Genomic DNA, 24,354 nt, shown 5'->3' on the forward strand with positions numbered 1-24,354 from the left:
TTTTATTCTGAGCAAAAGTGTTGTAATCCAGTGCAGAAACCCAAACAGTCAGTGCAGGAGTGAAGACCACTTAAACTGAGACCGAGTCAATACCAAGAGCAGAGCAGTGCGAGTCCCACACTGCATGACAATAAAATGTAGAACATAAAAACCATATGCACTCCTGAATCTGATCCGAGACATCCACATTCCCATAAAAACACACAGAAAACATTTGAAGACTCCTCATTCACTTTCATTGCCATACTGTATATATGTGCGTATATTTACACGTACCATGTGTCTTGATAAAAAGAGATTGCAGAGGTGAATTTTATGTGTCGGAATTTGCCTTAACCATTCATTTTCAGCATTCCTTTTTCACACAGGCAACTTAGATATCCCATAGTTGTGGTTTTAACTGGTCTTGAATTAACATCCTGAGTCCTCTTTGTCAGAGTGAGACAAGACTGAGGATGATTGGAGGTGATTCTGAGACAGAGACCTTTTAAAAGTGGTGTAGACCGATCTCGAAATACAACTCTGCAAGTGTAAAGATGAACGACTTGACCCACTTGTTATCACCACATTACAAAATAAAAAAAATAATAACTCCAGAGTAGGGCTGGGCAATATTAAGACATTATATTGTGTCATGATACATCGTCTTAGATTTTAGATATCATTGTATCATGATATAATAAGTGGGTTTTTCCCTCATTTTAAAGACAGAAATACAGTAAAGTGATGCCTTAACCCACTTAGTGGTTATATCCACATTACTGATGATTATTGATCAACAATCTCATTGTAATAATATTTTCTGCAACTTTTTTGTTTGCATCTGAGAGTATTTGGTAAGAAATATTGTTATGTTCGATTTTGTTTTCCTGTCCGAGCACTGATAAGGTGCGCTGGAGGAGATTTAAATATAAATATATGTTATTTTATTTTTTTAATATACATTCTTTTTTTTATGTATTGTGTTTTGAGATATAGCCTAAAAATATCGCGATATAATTCTCAGGATATATGGCCCAGCCCTACTTCAAAGGAAACTGACAAATTAATACATGAGATTCATGTTTTTAATCTTCATATATTGGAATCTATAATGCTTATTACATAAACCTGAGTGTAGTCCATATACAGCTTCCAGTATACACATTTTCCCAGTTTTCCTTATGACAACACAACAAATGACACTGACAGGTCATTTTTCCCATGTGAATGAGGCTTTTGTTTTGTGAGGAGAACGACAACCAGGAGTGACACTCCCTTGCCTCAGGCAGTTTGGCCAGCTGCCTGGTTAAAGGCAGGCAGCCCTTCATGTAACAGTCAATCAGTCAGTCCGTATCTTCAGGTTCCACTTCCTATGTGGGGCTGCTGCGAGTTCTGGGGATGCGTATCCTGCGGCTCAGGGAGCGAGCGAGGCGGTCCATAGCTCCAGCAGTCTTCCCCAGCTCCTTCTGAGAGGTGAGACCTTCAATATTGCCACTGTACCACATGACCCAGCCCGCCAGGGACAGCAGCACCAGGAGGGCTCCTGTGTACACCAGCAGATCCCCAAAGTCTCGGCCTTGGATCTCAAGTTCAGCGAAGACCCCCAGCAGCAGGGAAATCACACCCAGTAAGTCCATGAGCACAGCAAACACCAGGGCCAGCTTACAGTGGGACAGGCCGTCATATTTAGGTGCCATGGCTGCACTGGAACAGAGAGGGGAGGATGTGATGTGGAAATGTTGCCTTGTCTCTGTGACTTAAGTTACATTATAGAAATACAGACAAATATTCTTAATTAATTCAAACATTAATCAATCAATAAGCTGTAAGCAAGTGTTTTTTTCCTCCAATAATACAAAGCAATATGCAAAGGTACATTTTCAATACTAGATACTGGCTTCTGTTTTGTTGCATGTTTGACACTGCATTTCAAGTCACAACAGGTGCCACACCTGTCCAGCGCGTTTCACAAAACTTCCTTTACATGCAGCCCAACCACACAGCAGCAGCAGAGTCCACATTAATATGAACATATTCAAGGCAGAAACAAAATCCCAAACTTACCGTGAAGTCAATAAGTATTTTAAATTCAATCGTGGTCACAAAGGAAATCGTGTTTCTTTCCGGATCGACTCTAAAGAGCTGCCAGCCGACACTGAAACCTGACACCTCGGCACCTGCCCTACCTGTCCTCAGGTGTGGCCACCATGTGGTGTCGACACTACGAGTGGGAAATGCTGTTGCATGTTTTGCCAGCGAATTAATTTATAATGTTTTAACATTATATCAAGAAAAATGCTCCTGAATGTGTAAGTTTGCTGCACACAAATTATTATTTTTACATTTATTATTTTTAAAGCGTAATATATCTAAAAAAATATATATATGTCTAAAGAATATGTCATTTCACTGCACACAAAATTAATTTTGACATATTTATATAACGTTGCATATTCTAAGCAAAACTGCTCCAGAATATGTAATTTTACTACACACAAAAATATTATTATTTTTTATTATTTATCTAAAGTTAAATATCTAAAGAAACAAATGCTCCTGGATATCTAACTTACACAAAAATAATATTATTTTTACATCTATTTTTTATGTAATGTTGCATATTTTAAGCAAAATGCTCCAGAATATGTAACTTTACTACACACATAATTACTTTTTTTTTTTTTTTAAATTTATTATGTATATAAACCTACATATCTAAAGAAACATATGCTCCTGGATATCCAACATCACTGCATACAAAATTATTATTATTTTTATTTATTATTTATATGGCGTTACATATCTAAAGAAAGAGAAGCTCCTGGATATCTAACATTATTGCATACAAAATTATTATTATTACATCCATTATTAATTTAACGTTGCATATTTTAAGCAAAATTGCTCAGTAACTTTACTGCACACAAAAATGTTATTATTTTTTATTATTTATCTAAAGTTACATATCTAAAGAAACAAATGCTCCTGGATATCTAACATTACTGCACACAAAATTATTATTAATTTTTACATAAATTATTTATATAACGTTGCATTTTAAGCAAAATTGCTCAAGAATATGTAACTTTACTACACACAAAATTATTATTATTTTTATTTATCATTTATATAAACTTACATATCTAAAGAAACAAATGTTTCTGGATATCTGAAAGTACTGCACACAAAATTATTATTATTTTTTATATACATTATTTATATAACGTTGCATATATTGAGCAAAATTACTCCAGAATATGTAACTTTACTTAACACAAAATTATTATTATTTTTTATTATTATTATTATTATATCAACTTACATATCTAAAGAAACAAATGCTCCTGGATATCTAACTTTACTACACACATTTTTTTTTAATTCATTATTTACATAAACTTAGATATCTAAAGACACAAATGCTCCTGGATATATAAATTTACTCTAAACAAAATTATTATTACGTACATTATTTATATAACGTTGCATATTTTAAGCAAAATTGCTCCAGAATGTGTAACTTTACCAAACAAAATATATTTTTTTTTCTTTTGCGTATTATTTAAATACATATTTTAAAAGACTCGTCGCTTTAAATACTATATTTATCTATAGTAACTTTACAAACAAAGCCTCTACAGGACTTTTTTTTTAATTTTATTTTTATTTTATTTACTGAAGACGCTCATCCGGTGATTTCATTAAAACCGGAAATGACGCAAGACAGTGATGAAAAAAAGAAAACATCGGTAATTGTTATTGTTAGCTTGTTAGCTAGCAGTCGAACTGGTGAATGGAGATATGACAGAGTAATAACGTCTTATTACATGTGCACGATTAAGTTATTACAAACGTAAAGTGGTATGTACCAATTTCTGCACAATATATTGGTAGCATGGAGACTGTAGTAATGTCCGAATGGCGGAGTTAAACACTAAAGTGTACAGAAAGGAAGGAATTGTAATTTTATATTCGCAGCTAAATTCTTGCTAGCGTTAAGCGAGGCTAACGTAGTGCGAAGCTAACTATAATGTTAGCAAGCTTCCATATTGTGAGCACTGTGCCTGGCTGCTACAAACTTATATTTGAGCAACACATCCAGTTTTACTGTGTCAGTTAATGCGTGCATGAGCAGAGAGGGTTATAATAAAATTAGCTATGGTGTGCTGGATGTGTGGGCTTGTATTAAACACGACTAGACACATAGGGAAAGCTTGTAACGTTACCTTTTGTAAACAAATGTGAGCATAAGCACTATATTTATGTAACGAAGGCATTTGTAGAGTCGGTACATAAGTGTGAAATGTCCCAGTGACCTCTTAAGTAACTAATTTTTCATTGTTCATGTTGTCTGGTGTGTAACGTTGTGAGATGGAGGACGGAAACAGGAGTGATGCTGCTTCCACATCCAAGAGTCACGCAGGCTCACTCCACCTGCAGAGTAAGCTCTTAAAAACTGCAAATACACATGATGTTCAAGCATACAGCTGTAGGTCAGGTACTTGATTAACACTGTGCATATTTCCTCCTGTTCAGCTCCCAAAAATGAGGATGCCTATGAAATTGCCATTCCCTATGAGGAGAGCAACTTTGAGCAGCAAGGTTTTTTCAATCAAAGTGATCAGAACTTTGATGGTGAATGTCAGAATCACTACCAGAAAGTTCACTTTTTCAATCTCTACGATGATTTCATTCTTCTTGATGCACAGCATTGGTGATTTCCCAAATTATCCTGTCTGTCCTCCTCAGAGTCGCCCCCATCTGCTGGCCCGTCTCCAGTAAACAACTCATACATGGTGATCACCAACCTGCGGACCCAGCTACAGATCTCTCTGGAGAAAAACTCTTGGCTGCAGAAAAGGATTGAGGACTTGGAGGAGGAGAGGGACTTCCTCCGTTGCCAGCTGGACCGCTTCATCTTTTCCACAAAGAGCCAGGGACAGGAGCAGAGTCAGAGCCAGTACAGTAATGGTGAGGACAGAATACAGGTGTGAGATGATAACCTGTTTGACAAACGTTTGAAGTATAAGTTGATCAGGAACAGAACTTCCCAAGGCAAGTCTCTAAGGATGGAAAACAAATTCTTACCTCTTGGTATTTGTCTTGGTAGGTTATGAATCCAGACGATTCAACTGGAGGGCAAGAAGAGAGGAAGATCGTCCCGTTGGTAAAAACAAAGATTTATGCACTACAATAAAATAAATACAGTATGTATTTCATCTTACATCTTTCTTCTCTTCCTAGAGCAACAGAAGACGGAGTCTCAGCATTTTCCCTCACGTCAGTTTATCCAGCGAAGGCCTGGCCCTCCAACCATGGTGCCTTCCAAAAACAATGTCTCCAATCCACTAACCACTCAGCTTGCCTCTATAAATGCTCTGTTCAACTCTACACAATCCCAGGCCCTCTTGCAAGGCCATAGCCATAGTACTCCCAACACCACAGCCAGCGGGAGCAGCGGCAACAGCAACAGTGCTGCAAGGTCATCCATGAATGAAATGAGTGGGCATAGCAACATGGGTCCAGGTAATGCAAATGGCACAAAGCTACCCATCACCTTTGTTGATTTCTTTCAGCTTGTGATGTTTGCTGAGGGAATTTTTTATGTTCTCATTAGAGTCCCTTTCACTCTTGGGAGAATCTGATGAGTACTTGGAGCAGGAGGGCTACCTCGAGGAGGAGGAGTTGATATCAGGGGAAGATGTAATGCAAGACACCATTAACAGCAACAGACACCAACTAAAGAGAAGACGGGTCTTCCGAGCCCCTAGAGAGAGGCAGAGAGGTAAGGGAAGGAGAAAAATCCTGCATAAGTCTGTTATAAGACTGCTGTAGCTAACTCTCTTGTACATTCTTCTTCAGTGAAAGACGCTGCTGGAGTGCTGTTTCGCTACAAGAAGATCCTGCTAACATACCAGCGTCTGAAAAATATGTCGAAAGCCTTCCAAATCCACGGTGTGGACCGCAACACGGTGGCTTCCACCACACCCATCGCTGAGCTGCTACTAGTGGCCCCAGAAAAGGTGGCAGAGGTGGGTGAGTTCGACCCATCCAAGGAGAAGCTGCTGGACTATGCCCGGCGCTGCTACACGGCCCTGGATGAGGAGACACTTAGCAGGGTGCAGGCCCTGAAGAAGAATAACCTGCTCCTGCCCATCTCCTACAGGTTTAGACACTGAGCAGAGAAGGACAGAGGAATGGGACATCTCTCTGGAAAACATATGAACTGCAGCTGAGCTCCTTTGTTTTTCAGACAAACTTTTAGCATCTCACTTTTTATTATCAATATGATGTCACTTTCTTTGACAAATCTATCACCATTGTTCCAGTAATATAGAGGATGTGGGAGTGTCCGCTGCAGTCGGAAAGGGAAAAAAATGGTTGTCATTGCTCAAAGAGCGAATGTGGCATGTCTGTGATTCAGAATTTCTGGACACGAGTGTGTCTTTACGATTGGGATTATAGAGTGTAACCAACTTAGCTCATTCATGTTTCAGCCTTTGCAGAGATACACTGATCTTTTCTAACCTGAACATCTGGATCAGCTTGTGGTTGGTAGTTCATTAATTGATTGTCTCGATCATTTCAGCTCCTGACAGTGTAAATGATTTTTAAGCGTAGCCATTTTTATCACTTTATGTGTGCAATTATGACATGATCCCAAAAATATGGTAGCTGTCAATCACAATGTCTGTGTATGTTAAAATTATGTTGCACTTAATAGATTTTGTAGAGTTATACTGTATTTTTAAGAAGTCATCCAAATTTTGTTTTGTTTATATTGCTCTGTGTCTTTGTTAGATCATTTTTAGCATTGTCATTATATCCTCAACCATTTTCACTTGCCTTAAAGCAATTATGTGATCTCCTCGTGTGAGACAAGCAACAGTTTTGGACCACTTTCACTTCCTGAACACCCTGAAGAGAAGGACCGTACAGACTACAGTAAAGACAAGTCCAACATTAGCTGCAGATGCATTTCTGACAGTAACATACTTCTTGCAACAAGATTCACGTCTCTTAGATAAAAATCAAAGACAGACACATATGTTGGTAATATTGTGTGTGTTTGACTCACTTTAGCCCAGTTTTAACAAGAATACTGCTGCATTACTCTGATGTTCCACTAAGGGTTGTACCAAACCTTTTTGTAAATGATCTGCACTAAAACACAGTAAATGTCACTTCTTATGCTTCTCTTATTGGGGCTCTTGCTGTAATGCTTTTGTGACAATTATACCTTTTGTAAAACAGCACAGAGCATTTACTATATTAGCTATTTGTAACTTTGTGTAACTTCCGGTTCTGTGTGGGAAAAACTGGGCATTAATCACACAAACAATTTTATAGTGTGAGTTACGGCATCAGCAAAGCAACTAGCTTGTGCCTACAGAGGATCTATTATTGTTTCCCACTACAAATGCATGTAAAAATAATAGCTAATTGATGGTTTGTAGTTTATAGAGGTCAAAATCTATAATTCTCAAAGCAGCAGACTGTTGATTATATTGTACAATAATGTGTGGTGTTTATACCGGTACAGTGAAATTATGACATCTCATATTAAATCAGATAAGGGAACAGTGGAATACAGTGATTCTTGGTTTAAAATTTCCTAAAACATTTTTCTTAAAAGTAAAAATAGAGGTGCTTCAATCTGTGGAAATTACACACATTCAGTGTCTGATTGTATGGCTTAAAGGCAAGCGGTGCACGCTGTTGTGCAGCTGCTAAACTTAGCAAAATCATACCAGGGTACAATGTTTGAAACAATAATCTGTCTCGTTTCTATGTCTCATATTCATGTATGTTGAGTGAAATGTGTATCTCACTGAAACAATGGCTATCCTTCACTAAATGTATATTAAGGCACTAATCCCAATAAGGCATTTGATTGATTAAAAAATGTAGATTTATTCATCTGTGATATCCATTGGGGAGTAAAGTGTTGTATGGTTTTGTCTGTCTGTAGGAGAGTGTGGCAGACAGGGCAGCCAGGGGCTCATACAAAATGCAAATAGAATGTTTTCTCTTTTAAGCATTAGGAACTGGGCAACTACATTATGCTGTGAGTGGTGTTTCTGCTTAGAGACAATGTAGCTTTCCTTTGAGCACTTTATTATGTAACTTACAGTTTCTCCTGTAAAAAATTTAGTCAGAATTGTATCCTTCAAGGTCAATACTGATATCACATAAGGCTTGTGATTTTTTTAGTTAGTTTGATAAACCCAGTGTGTGCTAACATCTTTAAATGTCAGTAAATCCAATGAACAGCAGTGCACTATGTATATATAAATATATATATACATGGCAATAACGCTCCCCGATGACAGTGCCCCCCCAGCAGGACAATGCACCATGCCACACCACAAATGGCCTGAAGAACATGACAAAGAGCTCAACGGATCCAACTGGTCTCCAATTTCCCCATACCCCCATCTGTGAGAGCATCCATGGGATGTGCTGGCACCCCACCTCACAACCCACTGCAGGACTCAAAGGATCTGCCGCCAATGCCCTGCTGCCAGACACCACGGGGCATCCTTGACAGGTCGGTCCGGGCCAAATATGATCCAGGGAGGCCTCACTGTGGATCTAGGTCCAGTGGCCTTAATGAGTTGGCTGATCAGCGTGCAACTGTGTGTGTGTGTGTATATATACACCTATCAGCCAAAACATTAAAACCACTGGCAGGTGAAGTGAATAACATTGATGGTCTTGTTACAATGCAATTTTCTGCTGGGAAACTTTTGGCTCCTGGCATTTATGTGGATACCACTTGACACGCAGCACCCACCCAAACGCCACTGTGGACCTAGTACACCCCCCAAATGGCAACAATGCACCTTGATGGCAGTGGCCCCCCAAGCAGAGCAATACGCCATGCCTCACTGCAAAAACTGGTCAGGAGTGGCCCAAAGAAAGTGACAGAGAGCTCAACGCATTGACCTGGCCTCCAAATTCCCCAGATCTCAATCTCACTGAGCATTCGTGAGACGTGTCAGTACCCCAGAGGTACCCCTGATCCACAGTGGGGCCTTTGTGGATCGGACTTGGCTCTGACATGTCAAGGAATGGAAACAGGACCTCTTGGGGTGTGCATTGGAGTCTGGCACTAGGGCCTTGGCGGCTGATCCTTTGACACCTGTCGGTTGTGAGGTGGGGTACTGGCACGTCCCACAAATGCTTGATCAGATTGGGATCTGGGGAATTTGGAGGCCAGGTTGATGCCTCGCACACGTTGTCATGTTCCTCGGGCCATTACTGAGCATTATTTGTTGTGAGGCATGGTGCATGTTCTGCTGGGGATGGTCCGCAGCAGTGTTTGGATGAGTGAAGTGCTTAAAGTGGCATCTGCATGAATGCCAGGACCAAAGGTTTCCCCAGCAGAGCATGGCATTGTGACGAGATGGTCAGTATCATTCATGTCCTCTGTCAATGGTTTTAATGTTATTTATATATGTATGTATCGTCTCTTCTCATAAGATGCATTCAAGAGTCCAACCCCAAAGTTAGGGAGCCATCTTGATCTGTCAAAAATATTTTTATACAGTCTATGGTCAAAACTGGTGACCTGCAAATTAAAATGGGGCTCCAACGTTACAAAAAATAAAGTGAATAAATAAAAACAAAAACTTTAGCAGTAGTTAATGAGACTTTATTTAGCTGTGAAAAGAATAAAGAAGGGGGCTGAAGACGAAACTTCTTTTATCTACCGTGTGACCCTGACGGATGGAGTATTAGCTCCGTAGTGTCCTTTTTCATTCACCGGAAACCTGTCATTCATCAACTTCCGGTGTCACGGGGTTCCTGGGAGACGGAGCAAAAAAGCGGGCATACCGAAATCTTAATTGTTTTCACTAGCCTTTAAACATTTAAAAGCGTATGCATTTGACTTATATAGTCAAACAATTGCGCCTTGTGGACCAGTGACCCCCTGGGACCTGCATTTGGCGTGGAAACGAGTCTCATTCATCCGTCTTTCGCAGCAGCTAGCAAGCTAACGAGCTAACGAGCGTCCACACTAGTGTCTGGAGCAGGAGGCCTATTCTTCTGGACTTTGCTACAAGCTAGTTAGCTAACGTTAGCAGGCTAACCCATGCGAACACGTTTTCTTTCTCAATGATTCTGTCTGTTACGTTGTAAATATACACCACACGGCTGATGTGCGTGCTGGTTAACGATTTTTGTAAGTTCTGTTGTTAAATAGGCCGTTAGGTGAAGCAAACTTAGTCGAGCTAACTTACATCTACGGGGCACTTGCTTTTAAAAGTGTTGTTCACTTTGTTGCTAGCTTAAGCTAGCCACCGCCAACTGAACAACGCAGTCGCTGAAAGCGTAGCAGCCTTCAACCCACAGAGATGTCGGACTTCGACGAATTCGAAAGACAGCTCTCTGAAAACAAACAAGGTAAATGAACCAGTTTCACATCAGAAATATAAAACGGTGGCGGCTAGTTTTATTGTAATCGCTGCTTTCATTTAAGCTAATCGTGGATATGACTATTTACTGGAGCACTGTTAGCTAAATTATTAGCCTACATTCTTTTATCATTTCAAATGTGATGTATCTCGTCAGATAATTCTGTCTGACCAATTATTGCGTATGCCAATAACCTTCTGTGATATCCTAATAGCGGTAGCTGGTGTTGTAACGTAAGGATTTCTTGCATTGTTTCCTTAAGGCAGGGGCAGTCTATGTCATGGTAGTCCAACTGCCTGTACCAGCTGACTGAATGACTGGGGCCGGTAGCATTCATCCGTTGCAGCTGTTGCGTCCAGCGAAAATTTCCAGTGCTCTTTACCTATTATCGCCTTCAGCTTTCTCACACACACACAGGCGGTAACGTCACCAACCATAGCCTCGACCCTTATCCCATATTAAGCTCAGTTTAACCCAGATCTACATTTACACTCAATACACTGTTCCAAGGTAGTAGTCAATGCTTGGCTATGAGCTGGGCAAATTACACATTGTGGCACTTAAAACCAAATTCATACTATGTTTTTTTATTTAGTTTTTATTTCAAATTCAGAGGACACATTGCATTTATTGGTAACTAATCCATTCAGCATTGTACTCACATGTAAGCTGTAGTCTTGTTATTAAATTGCTTACTTGTAGTTTACCAATACCAATTCTAGGATCACCATATGAACTGAGTTGAGGTTAGATTCATATTCAGCTGTGTCACTCATTGCATATGTGATTGCAGTCTAAGAGAATATAACACACTGGGCTGTTGGGTATTACTAGATTCTTTGGGATGTGCATTATGACAGATGTTGGTATTTATGATTACTATATTGCCATGCTGTGTTATTGCTATGTTTTTATCCTTCCTCTGACTGGTAAGTGGGTATTACATATTATATACTGTTCTGTAAGTTAATAAGCCCTTCATTCCCGCAGCTGAAAGGGACAAAGAGAACCGCCACCACCGCCGGTCCTCCTCCCGCAGCCGTAGCAGAGAGAGGAAAAGGAGGAGCAGAGACAGGGACAGACGCAGCAGGGATCGCCGTGGGGACAGTAAGGAGCGCAGACACAGACGCAGGTTAGTACCTCTAATAAACTTAGACCTGGACCAAAGAACTGTGAAAACCAACGTTGCATCATCATGTAGTCTTCCCTTCTAGCAGTTTGTGTAATTACCACTGGGTAAAAATTGTGTCTTTCAGTCAGGCATACGCCATCACAAAGAACGATTTTGACCATTTTAATTTAAAGAAGCTAGTATCTTTCACAGTTAGTTGTAGATGTATACAAGCATGCACACATTTTTGCTGGTTCGGCATCACTCTGAGTGTGCACGCAGACGTGCCTTATTGCCATACCAGCATGTCTTCTCCACGCCCTCGACTTGGTCTTGGCATTGAACCAGTGGCCTACTGTATTGTAGGTGGCTGCAAATTCCAAATTCAAGCTAATGCAAGCAAATTTAAGTCCTGTCCTCACAAGCCCGTTCCTGTCATCCATTCAAAATTTGGGGGTTGATGTCTTGTTAATTTATTATGCTGATCTGTTCTGTACGACATCTATTGCACGTCTGTCCGTCCTGGAAGAGGGATCCCTCCTCAGTTGCTCTTCCTGAGGTTTCTACCATTTTTTTTCCCCGTTAAAGGGTTTTTTTTGGGGAGTTTTTCCTTATCCGCTGCGAGGGTCATAAGGACAGAGGGATGTCGTATGCTGTAAAGCCCTGTGAGGCAAATTGTGATTTGTGATATTGGGCTTTATAAATAAAATTGATTGATTGATTGATGTCGTCTCAATTTCACTGGCAGATACCAATCTTGGCCCCAGTGTAAATTCACAAAGCTTGACAGGTGTCTGCAGCAAGTTGTGACTGTAACGTGAGGCTGTAGATCACAGTGATTGGTTTAGACTGGCTTCAGATGAGCTGGTTGGCTGCTACTGAAAATTAACTGCATATAAGCCTGTGAAATATTATTCCTATTATTTCACTAACAGATTGACTTTCATAGAGTCTATTTTGGATGATGTTATTTTTATGTTCTCTGTCCCAAAGCCCTTTGTCACAGGTGTTAATGACATTGTAGTAATTTTGCCTCCAGCTTATGAGACAAGCTCTCGAATACACAAAGCAACAGCTGCTGTAACCTCTTTTTATATTCTTGATAATTTAACACAGAACATCAAGACTAACTCAAAATGGTTTTATGAAGAATTTAAGATCCACCCTGGAATCATAAATCACACATACTGGTATTAATAGAACTCCTGTGACACGAATGGCTTTGTAATTTGCATATTCACTCTGGTGTCGCATTATATCAGATGTCTTTGACACATGCAGCCGAGCATTGCGTGTGTGATTGTCTCATTGTGATGAGCCTGAGTTGCATTGTTTGATAAAAATCTGTTTAGGCTTGTGGCTGTAGGAACATTTTCATATGTGTGCAAGCTCTTCCTACAATACTGCCAAAACCGCTGATAACACCGACCAATGTGACAATCCTGTCTCTTGTCAGGGAAACATGATCGCTTTTTGACACATAGCAGCTGTTGAGAATTATATCTTTCAAATAATGTGCTTTTAGTAAATCTAGTATTGGTCAGTGTTGGTTAATTGAATTAGTTAATGAATTTAATAGAGGCTGACTTTTAACAGTTTGAAGCTATATCTCTTTAGTGAATGCATTCTTCCTAACGTGGACTTTTTTAAGGCTTGTTCAGGTTGGCTGTGAATGTGACCTCTGGCCTCACCCTGCACCTTGTTTCTCAATTTAAAACAAGTCACTGGTGGTCACTCAGTGTGAGCAGATGTAAAATTTGACCCCTCCCCTTTGCAGCTGCTGTGTATTTTTGAGGATATAATTTCTGCTTTCATTGCATCATTAGTTGTTCACAAATGGTATTACACGTCAGCTGCGAGGCTCACTGAATGCACCCGTTTTTGAAATACACAAATTGCAGAGGCTCATAAGAGCTTTTTTAGTATTTGGTGAGGGTCATAGAAAAGCAGGTTCTAATTTTGTGAAGTAGAAATGTTGGTGAATGTCATGATTGATTTCAGAGAAATGTGAAACCCTTCCAATGTCATTTCAGCTCACCATCCAGCTTCCCCCAGGACAAAGCTGGAAGGTAATACAGCAAACTAACACAAAGCTGGTTTGTGCATTACTGCAACAACTGCAATTTAATGACCTGCCTCTGATTCTTTGTAGTATTGGCTCATTGTGTAAACATCTGCCTGGGTGGGGTTTTGTGCCCCTTTATCCCCTTTCCCATCATGTTTACAAAGTTTTTATTGATGCAATCCCCCCCAAAAGTGACTACATTTTGTTGTGTACTTTTTGAAGACATGACTCATCATCACATCTAGTAGTTTACTGCTGAGCTAATGAGAGATGTCTGTTACATGTTGATGGTGCGTCTTTTATTTCACCTTCTGTTTCTCCAACAGCCGTTCTCCACACCGTGAGAAGAAGAAGAACAAGGTGAAGAAGTACTGGGATGTCCCTCCACCTGGTTTTGAACACATCACTCCCATGCAGTACAAAGCCATGCAAGGTAACATCCCACTTTCCACTGTCCTAGTTTTACAGTTAAGAAATTGATGCCCATATGCTACCTTACTGCAGCACATCAGTAATATGCTCATCAAGTTACTGTATGATTGTTGTAAAAAATGTGATTAGATTGATGAATGTTTCCTGTCTTCGGCTTTGCTCTCCAGCTGCGGGCCAGATCCCAGCCACAGCCCTCCTGCCGACCATGACTCCAGATGGCCTGGCTGTTACTCCCACCCCTGTCCCTGTCGTGGGCAGCCAGATGACCCGGCAGGCCCGCCGGCTCTACGTGGGCAACATCCCCTTTGGTATCACAGAGGTGAGGAACAGGACAGCATTTGGCTTTTGAGTCGAAGGTTATAAGCCTGTTAGGTTTCTTAATATGACTTTTTCATCCTCTTCATCCTATTTCATCCATTTCGTTCATTTTCATCTTCTGCGTAGGAGTCCATGATGGACTTCTTCAATGCCCAGATGCGTTTGGGTGGTCTTACTCAGGCCCCTGGGAACCCTGTCCTTGCAGTACAGATCAACCAGGATAAGAATTTTGCCTTCCTTGAGGTGAGATAATATTTCTATAAACATATCATGTGTCCTCTTTGGGTTTAATGTAGCAATTTATAATGTAATCACCTTTAATTATGTCTCTGTGTAGTTTCGTTCAGTGGACGAAACAACACAGGCAATGGCCTTTGATGGCATCATCTTTCAAGGCCAGAGTCTCAAGATTCGTCGTCCCCACGATTACCAGCCCTTGCCCGGCATGAGCGAGAACCCCAGTGTCTATGTGCCTGGTACACAGCCACTTAATGGTTTTTAACCCCTAAGTACTTGTGGCATAATTCATGAGTATTCAAAAATACATTCCTCACAGGAGCTTGCTCTCTGTGCTTCCCTGTTCATGTTTCTTACTGTTGTCTTCATGTCTCCTGCAGGTGTGGTGTCCACAGTGGTACCTGACTCTGCTCACAAGCTTTTCATTGGCGGCTTGCCCAACTACCTGAATGATGACCAGGTCGGTATTTCTGCATTGGACAGCTAATGTACGACACTCATACTGCCCAACACATTTATATTTCCTTCCAAAACAGTATTGACCTCCTTAACCATGGCAATTAGTATTAGTAGATTAGATTAGTATGAAAGTCGACCATGTCATACACACTGAGTTCTGTATTGTCCTGTAAAAAGAGAAGAAAGACAAAATGATGCTTTTATGCATGCAGCAAGGTTGTTATAGGCAACTAAAACAAGGTGAGAAAAAACATTTTAGTTACCTGAAATAAGAATAAAACTGAACACAAGCAGAGATACAAGCAAACATACTCTGTAAACTAACTAAAATTAAAGTGAATTAACGACAAAGATTAGTAGAAAATAACAACTAATGAAAGATATAAAACTGTAACTCTGGCTGCCATTAAAGGCAATATTACACTTTGGTCTGTTTTGTTCACCTGATGGAAATGCCTGAAGTCAGTGAAACTTTGTGAAATTCTCCAAACCTTCTGTGACTCTTTTGTCTTGTGTGTTTCAGGTGAAAGAGTTGCTGACGTCATTTGGCCCCCTGAAGGCCTTCAACCTGGTGAAGGACAGTGCTACAGGCTTATCTAAAGGATATGCCTTTTGTGAATATGTTGATGTCAACCTTAATGACCAGGTAACCAATGCTACAGAAAAAAAGACAATTTTAAACAGACTATCCAAAGACTACATTGTCATTTTAAACTTCCACAGTTGTGTATGGCTTTTGAAAGGATAACTTAAAATCTCGGTATTGTTACAGGCTATTGCTGGGTTGAACGGCATGCAGCTGGGAGACAAGAAGCTCCTGGTGCAGAGAGCCAGTGTGGGATCCAAGAACGCCACTCTGGTGAGTGTCCAAAGGCTGGACAGATGACAGCAGGGTGGTGGGAGGCTGGATGCTCTTTTAGAGTTGCTAAATTGGATAAAGACACATTGCTGACGAAATCTACTCTGCAAATATATCTGCCACACTCTCGGGCACACTGCTAACAAGTATACATGTAAAACTTTTCCTGGTCAGCAAGCTTATGTTTGCAGAGTAGTCCAAGAAAATATTTTGCATAAGCATCAGCTGTCAAGTACCGTAAACTTGGTCGGTTCCAGTGTGTTGCATATGAAAGTTTAATCCACAGTCCCTGGCTTTAAAACTAGTAACCACTCGCTTTATTGTTAGCAGCTACAGCACACACTATTGCTAACATTTATCATTCATTATTAATTATGTGCATTATGGTATCGCAGAAAGCAGCCTGAAATTTGATGAAGCACCACTGTTATTTGTAGATAAACGACTTGGGGACATCGTGCACTTTATTCACACACTCTGAACCATCAGTAAATTATTAAATACAGCTAGATGATTAAAGCAGGGAGAAGATGGATGTGAAGTCATATAATGAAGGCTGTGGTTTCACTTTAATCACAAATTAAAACATTTTCTCCCTTTTAGTGGTAAATAACACGAACGCTATGTAGACGTAAGAGAGAAAATGTTTTGTTATTCATGTGAGCCAGCACTGTAAGGGGTTTCTTAAAAGTCACAGCAGCAGTCAGCAGTTAAATATGACACATCCTCTTTTTCACCTTTATTATGTCTACATTGAATGACATTGAAGATGTCATAATAATAGTAGCACGTTGTTATGTAAATTACGCCACTGACCCTGTCCCAACTTTTCTGTCTGTACTTGCAGACAAGTATAAATCAGACCCCAGTGACGCTGCAGGTGCCAGGTCTGAACAGCTCAGTGACTCAGATGGGTGGCCTGCCCACTGAGGTGCTGTGTCTGATGAACATGGTGGCCCCAGAGGAGCTGCTGGATGATGAGGAATATGAGGAGATTGTGGAGGACGTCAGGGACGAGTGCAGCAAGTACGGCCAAGTTAAGAGCATTGAGATACCTCGACCTGTGGACGGCCTGGAGGTGCCTGGGACTGGCAAGGTAGGAACTGCTTTATTTAATTTGATCATCCTTAGTTAGATTTGTCCTGAGTTGCAGGTCATGAAAAATTATGTTATATGGCAGTGTGAGGAATCACCTGACTACGGACAGATGACGATGGTGTCTTCGTAAGATTCTTGACTCACCAGACTGGAAAATTTATGCTTAAAACATTTAAAAGACAAGTAGCAAACCAAAAAATAAGTTGAACAGCTTTATCAAGCGGATGTCTCAAGACCAGGTAACAAGACAAAGAAGGAAAGTTGGGTATTCTTCAAAGAACACAGGTGTGAAGGGAGTGAAGGGTGTGAGTGAAGGGAAGACTCAGGGCACTGACACAAGTAAGTAGGCTCCAACATGGACGAAATGTTTAACCAGTACTTTCCAAAGCAACCAAGAAGCCCTAATGTTAAACTCGAGAAGATTAACTCGACCATTCGAAACTTATCCAGAGAATTTAAAAGTGGTGGAACACAGGTGATATGGAAGATGACTTGGGAAAGGAAAATGCTCTGGTTAAGGAATTATCCAAGCAAGTTACAAATCTCTGCTATCGGGTTAAAGACCTTGAATCTCGCAGCAGAAGACATAACATCAGAATAATGGGACTGAAGGAAGATAGGGAAGTAGGGGATCTGATTGGGCTACTGAACCGCATATTTCATTATGCACTGGACTTGGGTGCAAAAGAGCTTCTACCTCGCCTCGCGACCGCACCCAGACACAGAGGATCCACCTCATCTGATCGTAGTGCACCCTTTGAGATGGAGTGACACGCAGAAGATCCTTACCGCAGTAAAGAAAAAATATCGTCCTCTTGGAAAGGGCAGCCTTTCTACATGCAAAATATAATTAATGAATAGAGGAGCTGAAGAAGCAAAACCTGAGGTTTGGAATATCATAACCAACCTGATTTGTCACCATCAGTGGAGTAAAGTTGATGTATAACACACCTGAAATGGCACGGGAGGAGCTACAGAAGTGGCTGCAGAGGCAACCTCTTTTCTTTATATAAATGCCTGTGTCCCTTTTGTATCATTCTGCCCTGTCTCTAAATTCAAGTACATAAACCAGTTACAAAAACGAGCTACAAAGGAGTTGATACATATGGGGGATGCAAATAACAGTTGTCTAAAACAGGAACTGCTTTTGGCAAGAGCAGAGACACAGGCGATGGTGCATGAAGAGTGTGCTTTTGCATGATATAAATTAAGAAGGAAATATCATGAAAATGGGGGAAAGGCAGGGAAAATGGCGGCATACCAATTGGAAAAAACTCGAACAATTTCTTTGTGAATCTACCCATACCAAAATTAGATGAACCAGAAAAAGCAACATTAGAGGCCCCCATTTCAGAGGTAGAGATTCTTAACACTATTAAATGTTCAGCAAATGGGATTCACCAAGAGTGAGTGGTTATACTACAGAATTTTATAAATGAAAGAAATCTCCCTACTGTTTCTTTGTTGATATCATGATGTTGCACGTAAGCAATGCGAACAGCTATTATATCATTGTTGCCCAAACCAGGGAGAGACCATTTGGACACAAACAACTACATGCCTTTAAGTTTGCTTCATAATGATTACAAACTATTTGCTAAAATATTAGCGAAACGCTTAGAAAAAGTTACATCCAATCTAATTCACCTTGATCAAGTAGGTTTTATCCCGGGGTGGTGCCTATCCAATAATATGAGGAGGCATCTGCAAATTATGCCTATGTCCAGAGCTCTCCAGCGTTCATTAGTAGCGGAGTGGATGCGGAGAAATCGTTTGACCAAATAGAGTGGCTTTACCTGTTTTATACACTGTACAGATATGGTTTTGGTCAGAGGTGATTACAGTGGATAAGAGCATTATATTATGAAGCCATTTCATCAGTTAAGAGCAATGGCATGGTTTTAACACCTTTTAACTTGAACGCTCCACCAGCCAAGGTTGTCCCTTGTCTCCATTATTGTTGAACCAATTAAACGTATACGCAGATGATACTATGTTGACCTTGTCTAACCCTTAACGCTCCATTCCAAAAGTCTTAGAAATTGTTAAATCATTTGGCAGTCCTCTAGCTATAAAATAAATTGAACCAAAAATGAAGCCATGCCTTTTAAATCACTGGTCATATGTTACAGATCTTGGTCCAGCTTTGAATTCAGAGCCTTTACTACATGCTATGGCTAAGGACCTGAGAAGGTGGTCTACCCTGCTTCTATCCTTACGGGGCAGAGCTGAAGCGCTCAAGATGAACCTAATATTGATTTTTTTTTAATTGTCTTCTGAGCTATTTTATCTTTCAAAACCTTGGTTTGATAACATTAACAAAATCTCTCCTGAGAGATAGAGGGTTTTTGGAGCCCCAGATATGTATCTGTATTATCTTGCATGTAATGCCAGGTATCCTTTACATTGGTGCTATAAAAAGGATAGAATCGGGGTTGGTTGCCTGGTATTATTAATGGTATTATTAAGTTCTTATGTGATATAATTTTAAAGATCTATTTTAAAAAATGGGCATCACAAGAGCTGGCATAGCATCATATCAATTTTAGTACAATACAGCCTTTAAAGCAGCAGGGAATCTGCTATTCAATTATGTATGGCAGCAACGAAACATCACAGAAATTTCACAAACCATTGAAAATGGAGTGATTTTAACCTTTGAGGAGCTTTAGAAGAGGTATAACCTGAACACAGATACCATCTTATAGTATCCCCAATTGAATTAAATTCTCTCAAAGAATACTTGGACTGCAAGTTTGAGGCTGATGAACAGTTCAGATGTTTTGCATCAGACAGAGGTACAGTACTCACTCAGTACTCATTCGGACTCCCTCACAGTGGAAACAAGACTTAGACGTTTCACTCTTACAGGCAGAATGGGAAAGAATATGGAGGTACCCTGCAGTAATTACCAAGTCAGTCAGATACAGAGTTGTACAAATGAAAATCCAACACTGAGCACATTTTACTCCCTCCAGTCTCAGAGAAATAGACCCCAGGCTCCGCTGAGCTCTGCTGGCATGGTTGTGGTCAAGTGGGAACTTTGATTCATGTGCTGTGGCACTGCCCTGTAGTGACGTCCTTTTGGACAGAAGTGTTTCATTTGACTTCAGTAATAATAAATATCAACCCCTCTCCTTGTCCTGCTGTTGGTAAGGGTATAGGGCTGCACAGTGAAGGTCAACAAATGACAGGGAAACTGTAAGCTCAGCCTTCTTAGCTGCTAAAAGAATGATTTTGTTAAATTGGAAGATTTGTAAACAAATGTTTCTCAATAGATACTTGAATTTCTCAACCGAATGTATGGAACAAATACTTTATATTTTCAGCAACACTAAATACAATTCTGAAATTAATTGGGATAAAATCAGGTAATGTTTTTCAGCCTTTAGATTGGCCAATAATGATGACTAGTGCTGAGCAGCTCTACATGGGTCTATTTCAAGACTTAAACACCCTCTATACAGGTCAAGTGTACATTATAAGAATGAAATAAAATGATTGATTAAATCATAATGTACCCGAGTCAGAATTATGTTGCGCAATCAGACTGGGCTGTTTTTATATGAATATAAGTAAATGCGGAGAAAGCATTTCGTGTTTTTTTTTTGTTTTGTTTTGTTTTGTTTTTTTTGTTTATTTTTTTTTTAATTTTAACGAGGCTCAGTGGGATGTTTGGGATGTTCAGTAACAGCGGCATTCACGCTAACAGGAATAATTAGCAAGAGAAGTGCAAATAAGACTGAAAATTTTGAGCAACCTTTCTGAAACTGAATCAGACGACAGTGAATTGTGCTCGTGGCTACGTGAGCAGTGGCAGTGGAGTCTCCACAGCACCTCTAGCAGCAAATAGTGACTTGAGTAACCTCTATAAAAAGCCCCTTTTACACTGCCAGATTTTGCACGAATGTTGGGCCGTTTTGCCGGCAAGCTGCAAGCGTTTAGACACACAGAGGCAGATTGGCGAGTTGATCCGAGGTGCCCAATTTTCTGCCTCATAGGGTAGTCATATTGGCGGAACCCTTTTAGTTTAAACAGACTGAGGTGGCCTTCCGCAATGGGAGGGTCTGTTGAAGACTTGTGGGAGGAGCTGTTGATGACGCCGCACGTGCGACCCACTGGCGGTGGATAAACAGGAAACAGCTGATAGCAGGAATTAGCGAGCAGGTAGTAGCAAGAGGGAAACGCAAACCTGACAGACACTGTAAAGATGAGCAACTGGGGAGACAAGGAATTGTGCGCCCTCCTTGCCCTTGCAAACGAAGAGGCCATTAACCGTTAGATGACGGGAACGGTGAAGAACGGGCCGACTTAGGAGAGAATTGCCGAAGGACTGACCAGCCGCGGCTTCCCTCCCACGTCACTGTTTACGTCACATGCTGAGCTACATGTTTTGCTATTTGCTCACGCCCCCCATTGCCCCGAAAAAGGTGCATTCTGTATAAACAAAAGTAGGTAGGCGTCATTTTGCCGCACTCCCCGATTTTGTTTTTATGCTGCCAATGCTGAAAGAAGACTGATTGGGCTTTCCTGCAAATTTGCACAGTTCCTATCTAAAAAGGGCTAAAAAATCTTCTTAAAAACCTGCCTCCTGTGTGAGCTGACGAAACCTGTGTGAGGTAGTCCTACGCCACTGTATTTTAATGTCGGTCATAACAGTGCCACTTGTGGAGTTTAATATTGCCTGAGGTGGTACGTGTTGTAAAAAGTTTGAGAACCAGTGTTACATGCTGATAAACCCTCAGTCCTCACTGTAATCTTTTTCCCCCTCTCTTTATAGATCTTTGTGGAGTTCATGTCCGTTTTTGACTCCCAGAAGGCCATGCAGGGGCTGACAGGAAGGAAGTTTGCCAACAGGGTGGTGGTGACCAAATACTGCGATCCAGACGCTTACCACCGTCGGGACTTCTGGTAGAGGAGGCATGAAGAAAAGACGGGATGAGGGGAGGGATGGGGAGGGAGGGAGGGAGGGTACATGTATCACCCATTTCAAAATCGGCCCCCTGATGAATTTGGCAGAACAACATTTCGGATAGATCTGGGAGTATTAATTGTTTGACAGATGGCTTTGGTGGTACCCAATTTATCATTTGAGATCTACTTGAAATGTCCAGCATTTAAAACAGATATTTGGATTGGTGACGGAGATGAATTGGGAGGGTTTATATTCAGTCCACTACAGAGGGGGCTAGATTTGGGTGGTGAGGGTGTAGCTGGGTGGGTGGGGGAGTCAAAGATTTTTGAGAAATGTGTGTAATAATAGGTCCAGGGTGGGGTCAACAATTTTTATACTTTGTGAGACAGGGACGTCATGTTGGGTGGGAGGGGGGTGCCCCACTTTAAGGTTTGTATTTAAATGGACGTAGCCTGTTTTAAGTACATTAGGAAGGAGCTGCAGTAGGGAACTAACTGGACTATTGTGACGGGGAGGAAGGGTGGAGAAAACAAGAGTGTTTATTCGAGAGAGGTAGATGTGGGGGAGATGTGGAGGAAGATGAGGGCATTTTTGTTTGACCATCTAATCTAGATACTCAGTAGTTGTAACATCCACTTCCGTTTTACCACCATCATTAGAAAGGGCGAGAGGAGACTTATCTTTTTTTTCATTTCTCCATGTTGTTTCGTTTCTCACCAGATTGCTGCCCCCCTCAGGACGATTGTTAGAGAATATGTTGTCTAATTGGACTTTATCTGAATGTCAACTGTAATTGTTTCAATACTGTGTGTAGCTTCACTGATTTGAGCTGTAACATCACCTTGTATTCAGGCCGCAGAATAACACGAGCTGCAGAAAAAGAACGTTACGCCAGTTTCTCTTTTCCTTTTCTATTTTCTGTAACTTTTTTTTTTCACGTCCATCTTTTGTGCACAGCTTTTAACAGGTGAGGTTGTTTTTGTCTCAGCAGTTCAGTCCTGATTTAATTCAAGAGGAAATAAACAAAGGAAGATGGGGAGAGGCAAACAGATTGGTATTTAACAAGGGATTTTTATCTTCCTTACCAAAAAGCCTTAATGTTATTACATGTCAATTCGCTAAGGGAAAAAAAGAATTCGGCTTGCCCCCCTGTGTCAATGATGTCTGTATGTTTATAGATGTCTTGTTCTTTGGTCTTGCATCACTAGTTTTCATTTTCCCTTGTTTCCCAGCAGATTTTGGGTGTAAGATGTTTTGGACCCGGTTGTTATTTTTGTGCAACGTCTCACCTCTTTGACAAGACCAAATAAACACGTGACTAATACCCACGACTCATGTTGTGCCACAAGGTGAAACCAAAACCACACAACTTTCTCTTTGTTCTGCCGACTGCCAGCCTGATTTGTTTAAATGACTAAGTAGATAAATTGATAAGCGATGTTTCGTCCACACTAAAGAATAACACTGCAACTGGGCTCTCTAGAGATTCATAAATTAAAGCCTGCAGACTGAAGACTTCCCGTCATACACCCTATTAAATTTCTACAATGAAAAATTATGTCGCATTTTAGTGTCAAGCGTTCATTATTTTATTACGTTAGTGGTTTTTCACTAAATCTAAGAGGTCGTTGTTTGGATGTTAAACACTGTATGTACGTCTGCTTTTCTCTCATCTCCCTCATCTTCTGCCCTTGATTCTCTGAGGACCACATGTTCACACTGTATGGGCTTGAGACTATGCTTTCATTTTGGTTTGCTTAAGACAGCGCTGAAGAGAGACTGTGTCAGTGATAACACTTTTGAGATGTTACTCCTTACTTTCTGAAATCTGCTTTCTCAGTGTCACTGTTGTCAGTTAATTTCTTTTTTTTTCTCTCTGGAAAAAAAATGTGATTTCTTAAATGATTTAAAAACCTTAAAAAAAACAACACACATCTAGTTTATAAAAAAGCGAAAACAGTCTTTCATTTGTCCAATTTGTTTTCAAATGTTGATTAAAAACTGAATTTACATGATGTCTTTTCTTCTTTTATGCTTCCGCCCACGTCCACCCACCCGGCCGCAGCACACTTTTATTCAGCCGGCCGGTGATGACATTCACAGTTAATTATGTAGATGGAGCAGACTGGAGCCGTGTCCGAGCGGTTTCATTCAGTTGATGGCATAATTTATCAGGCCCTGTAGTTGATGGCAATGTCCTAACGATGGGGCTGTTTCACACCCACTAAAGGTACTCCCATTAGATTTTTTTTTTCATGTGATATGACATCCATATATTACAACAACAGGACCAAGCATCAAACCTGGCCCCCTCCCTCTGTAACACTCCCTAAATACATTTGAGACCGCACTGACCTCTCCAGGTTCAAATCATTTCTCAAAACACATCTTTTTAAAATGGCTTTTAATGTGTGAATGATGTGTGTATTTTATTGTAGTCTATTATTTTGTGTTTT

General features: G+C 40.5%; 3 protein-coding genes across 12 annotated transcripts; 2 read left to right on the forward strand and 1 right to left on the reverse strand.

Annotated features, from left to right (window-relative positions):
* Positions 1-142: 142 nt before the first annotated feature.
* Positions 143-2,195, reverse strand: LOC126392226 (transmembrane protein 238-like). Of its 3 annotated transcripts, none has more exons than XM_050047526.1 (2): positions 2,047-2,195; positions 143-1,686 (listed from the first exon to the last, which is right to left on the reverse strand). In XM_050047526.1, the coding sequence occupies exon 2, from the start codon at positions 1,677-1,679 to the stop codon at positions 1,353-1,355; it is 327 nt and encodes a 108-aa protein (XP_049903483.1). In that variant the 5' UTR covers positions 1,680-1,686; positions 2,047-2,195; the 3' UTR covers positions 143-1,352. The 3 variants fall into 3 exon arrangements, with proteins under 3 accessions (XP_049903483.1, XP_049903484.1, XP_049903485.1); XM_050047527.1 differs by having other exon boundaries at positions 143-1,681; positions 2,047-2,191; XM_050047528.1 differs by having other exon boundaries at positions 143-1,738; positions 2,047-2,157.
* ccdc106a (coiled-coil domain containing 106a) lies at positions 1,495-7,676 on the forward strand. 5 transcript variants are annotated; one of them, XM_050047462.1, is made up of 8 exons: positions 1,495-1,609; positions 4,354-4,423; positions 4,519-4,617; positions 4,732-4,953; positions 5,093-5,149; positions 5,227-5,508; positions 5,600-5,767; positions 5,845-7,676. In XM_050047462.1, the coding sequence occupies exons 2-8, from the start codon at positions 4,354-4,356 to the stop codon at positions 6,159-6,161; spliced, it is 1,215 nt and encodes a 404-aa protein (XP_049903419.1). In that variant the 5' UTR covers positions 1,495-1,609; the 3' UTR covers positions 6,162-7,676. The 5 variants fall into 5 exon arrangements, with proteins under 5 accessions (XP_049903419.1, XP_049903417.1, XP_049903420.1 ...); XM_050047460.1 differs by having other exon boundaries at positions 1,518-1,609; positions 4,347-4,423; XM_050047463.1 differs by lacking the exon at positions 1,495-1,609 and adding an exon at positions 3,699-3,843 and having other exon boundaries at positions 4,519-4,584.
* A 2,082-nt stretch (positions 7,677-9,758) lies between these two features.
* u2af2a (U2 small nuclear RNA auxiliary factor 2a) lies at positions 9,759-23,913 on the forward strand. Of its 4 annotated transcripts, none has more exons than XM_050047436.1 (12): positions 9,759-10,392; positions 11,395-11,536; positions 13,549-13,584; positions 13,907-14,013; positions 14,180-14,331; positions 14,457-14,573; positions 14,668-14,824; positions 14,948-15,027; positions 15,550-15,672; positions 15,799-15,885; positions 16,733-16,981; positions 21,764-23,913. In XM_050047436.1, exons 1-12 carry the CDS (start codon positions 10,344-10,346, stop codon positions 21,896-21,898), a joined length of 1,434 nt encoding a protein of 477 aa, XP_049903393.1. In that variant the 5' UTR covers positions 9,759-10,343; the 3' UTR covers positions 21,899-23,913. The 4 variants fall into 4 exon arrangements, with proteins under 4 accessions (XP_049903393.1, XP_049903394.1, XP_049903395.1 ...); XM_050047437.1 differs by having other exon boundaries at positions 14,668-14,806; XM_050047438.1 differs by lacking the exon at positions 13,549-13,584.
* Positions 23,914-24,354: the final 441 nt, after the last annotated feature.

The sequence above is a fragment of the Epinephelus moara genome, chromosome 6, assembly GCF_006386435.1.
Source record: "Epinephelus moara isolate mb chromosome 6, YSFRI_EMoa_1.0, whole genome shotgun sequence".
Classification (NCBI taxonomy): Eukaryota; Metazoa; Chordata; class Actinopteri; order Perciformes; family Serranidae; genus Epinephelus; species Epinephelus moara.

Excerpts from the sequence above, each read along its gene's own strand:
- ccdc106a (XM_050047462.1), top strand. The coding sequence starts at position 4,354 with ATGGAGGACGGAAACAGGAGTGATGCTGCTTCCACATCCAAGAGTCAC. Across the intron at positions 4,424-4,518 it reads AGGCTCACTCCACCTGCAGA|CTCCCAAAAATGAGGATGCC; the intron begins GTAAGCTCTTAA and ends CCTCCTGTTCAG. Across the intron at positions 4,954-5,092 it reads TCAGAGCCAGTACAGTAATG|GTTATGAATCCAGACGATTC; the intron begins GTGAGGACAGAA and ends TTGTCTTGGTAG.
- u2af2a (XM_050047436.1), top strand. The coding sequence starts at position 10,344 with ATGTCGGACTTCGACGAATTCGAAAGACAGCTCTCTGAAAACAAACAA. Across the intron at positions 10,393-11,394 it reads GCTCTCTGAAAACAAACAAG|CTGAAAGGGACAAAGAGAAC; the intron begins GTAAATGAACCA and ends TCATTCCCGCAG. Across the intron at positions 15,886-16,732 it reads GATCCAAGAACGCCACTCTG|ACAAGTATAAATCAGACCCC; the intron begins GTGAGTGTCCAA and ends CTGTACTTGCAG.
- LOC126392226 (XM_050047526.1), bottom strand. The coding sequence starts at position 1,679 with ATGGCACCTAAATATGACGGCCTGTCCCACTGTAAGCTGGCCCTGGTG.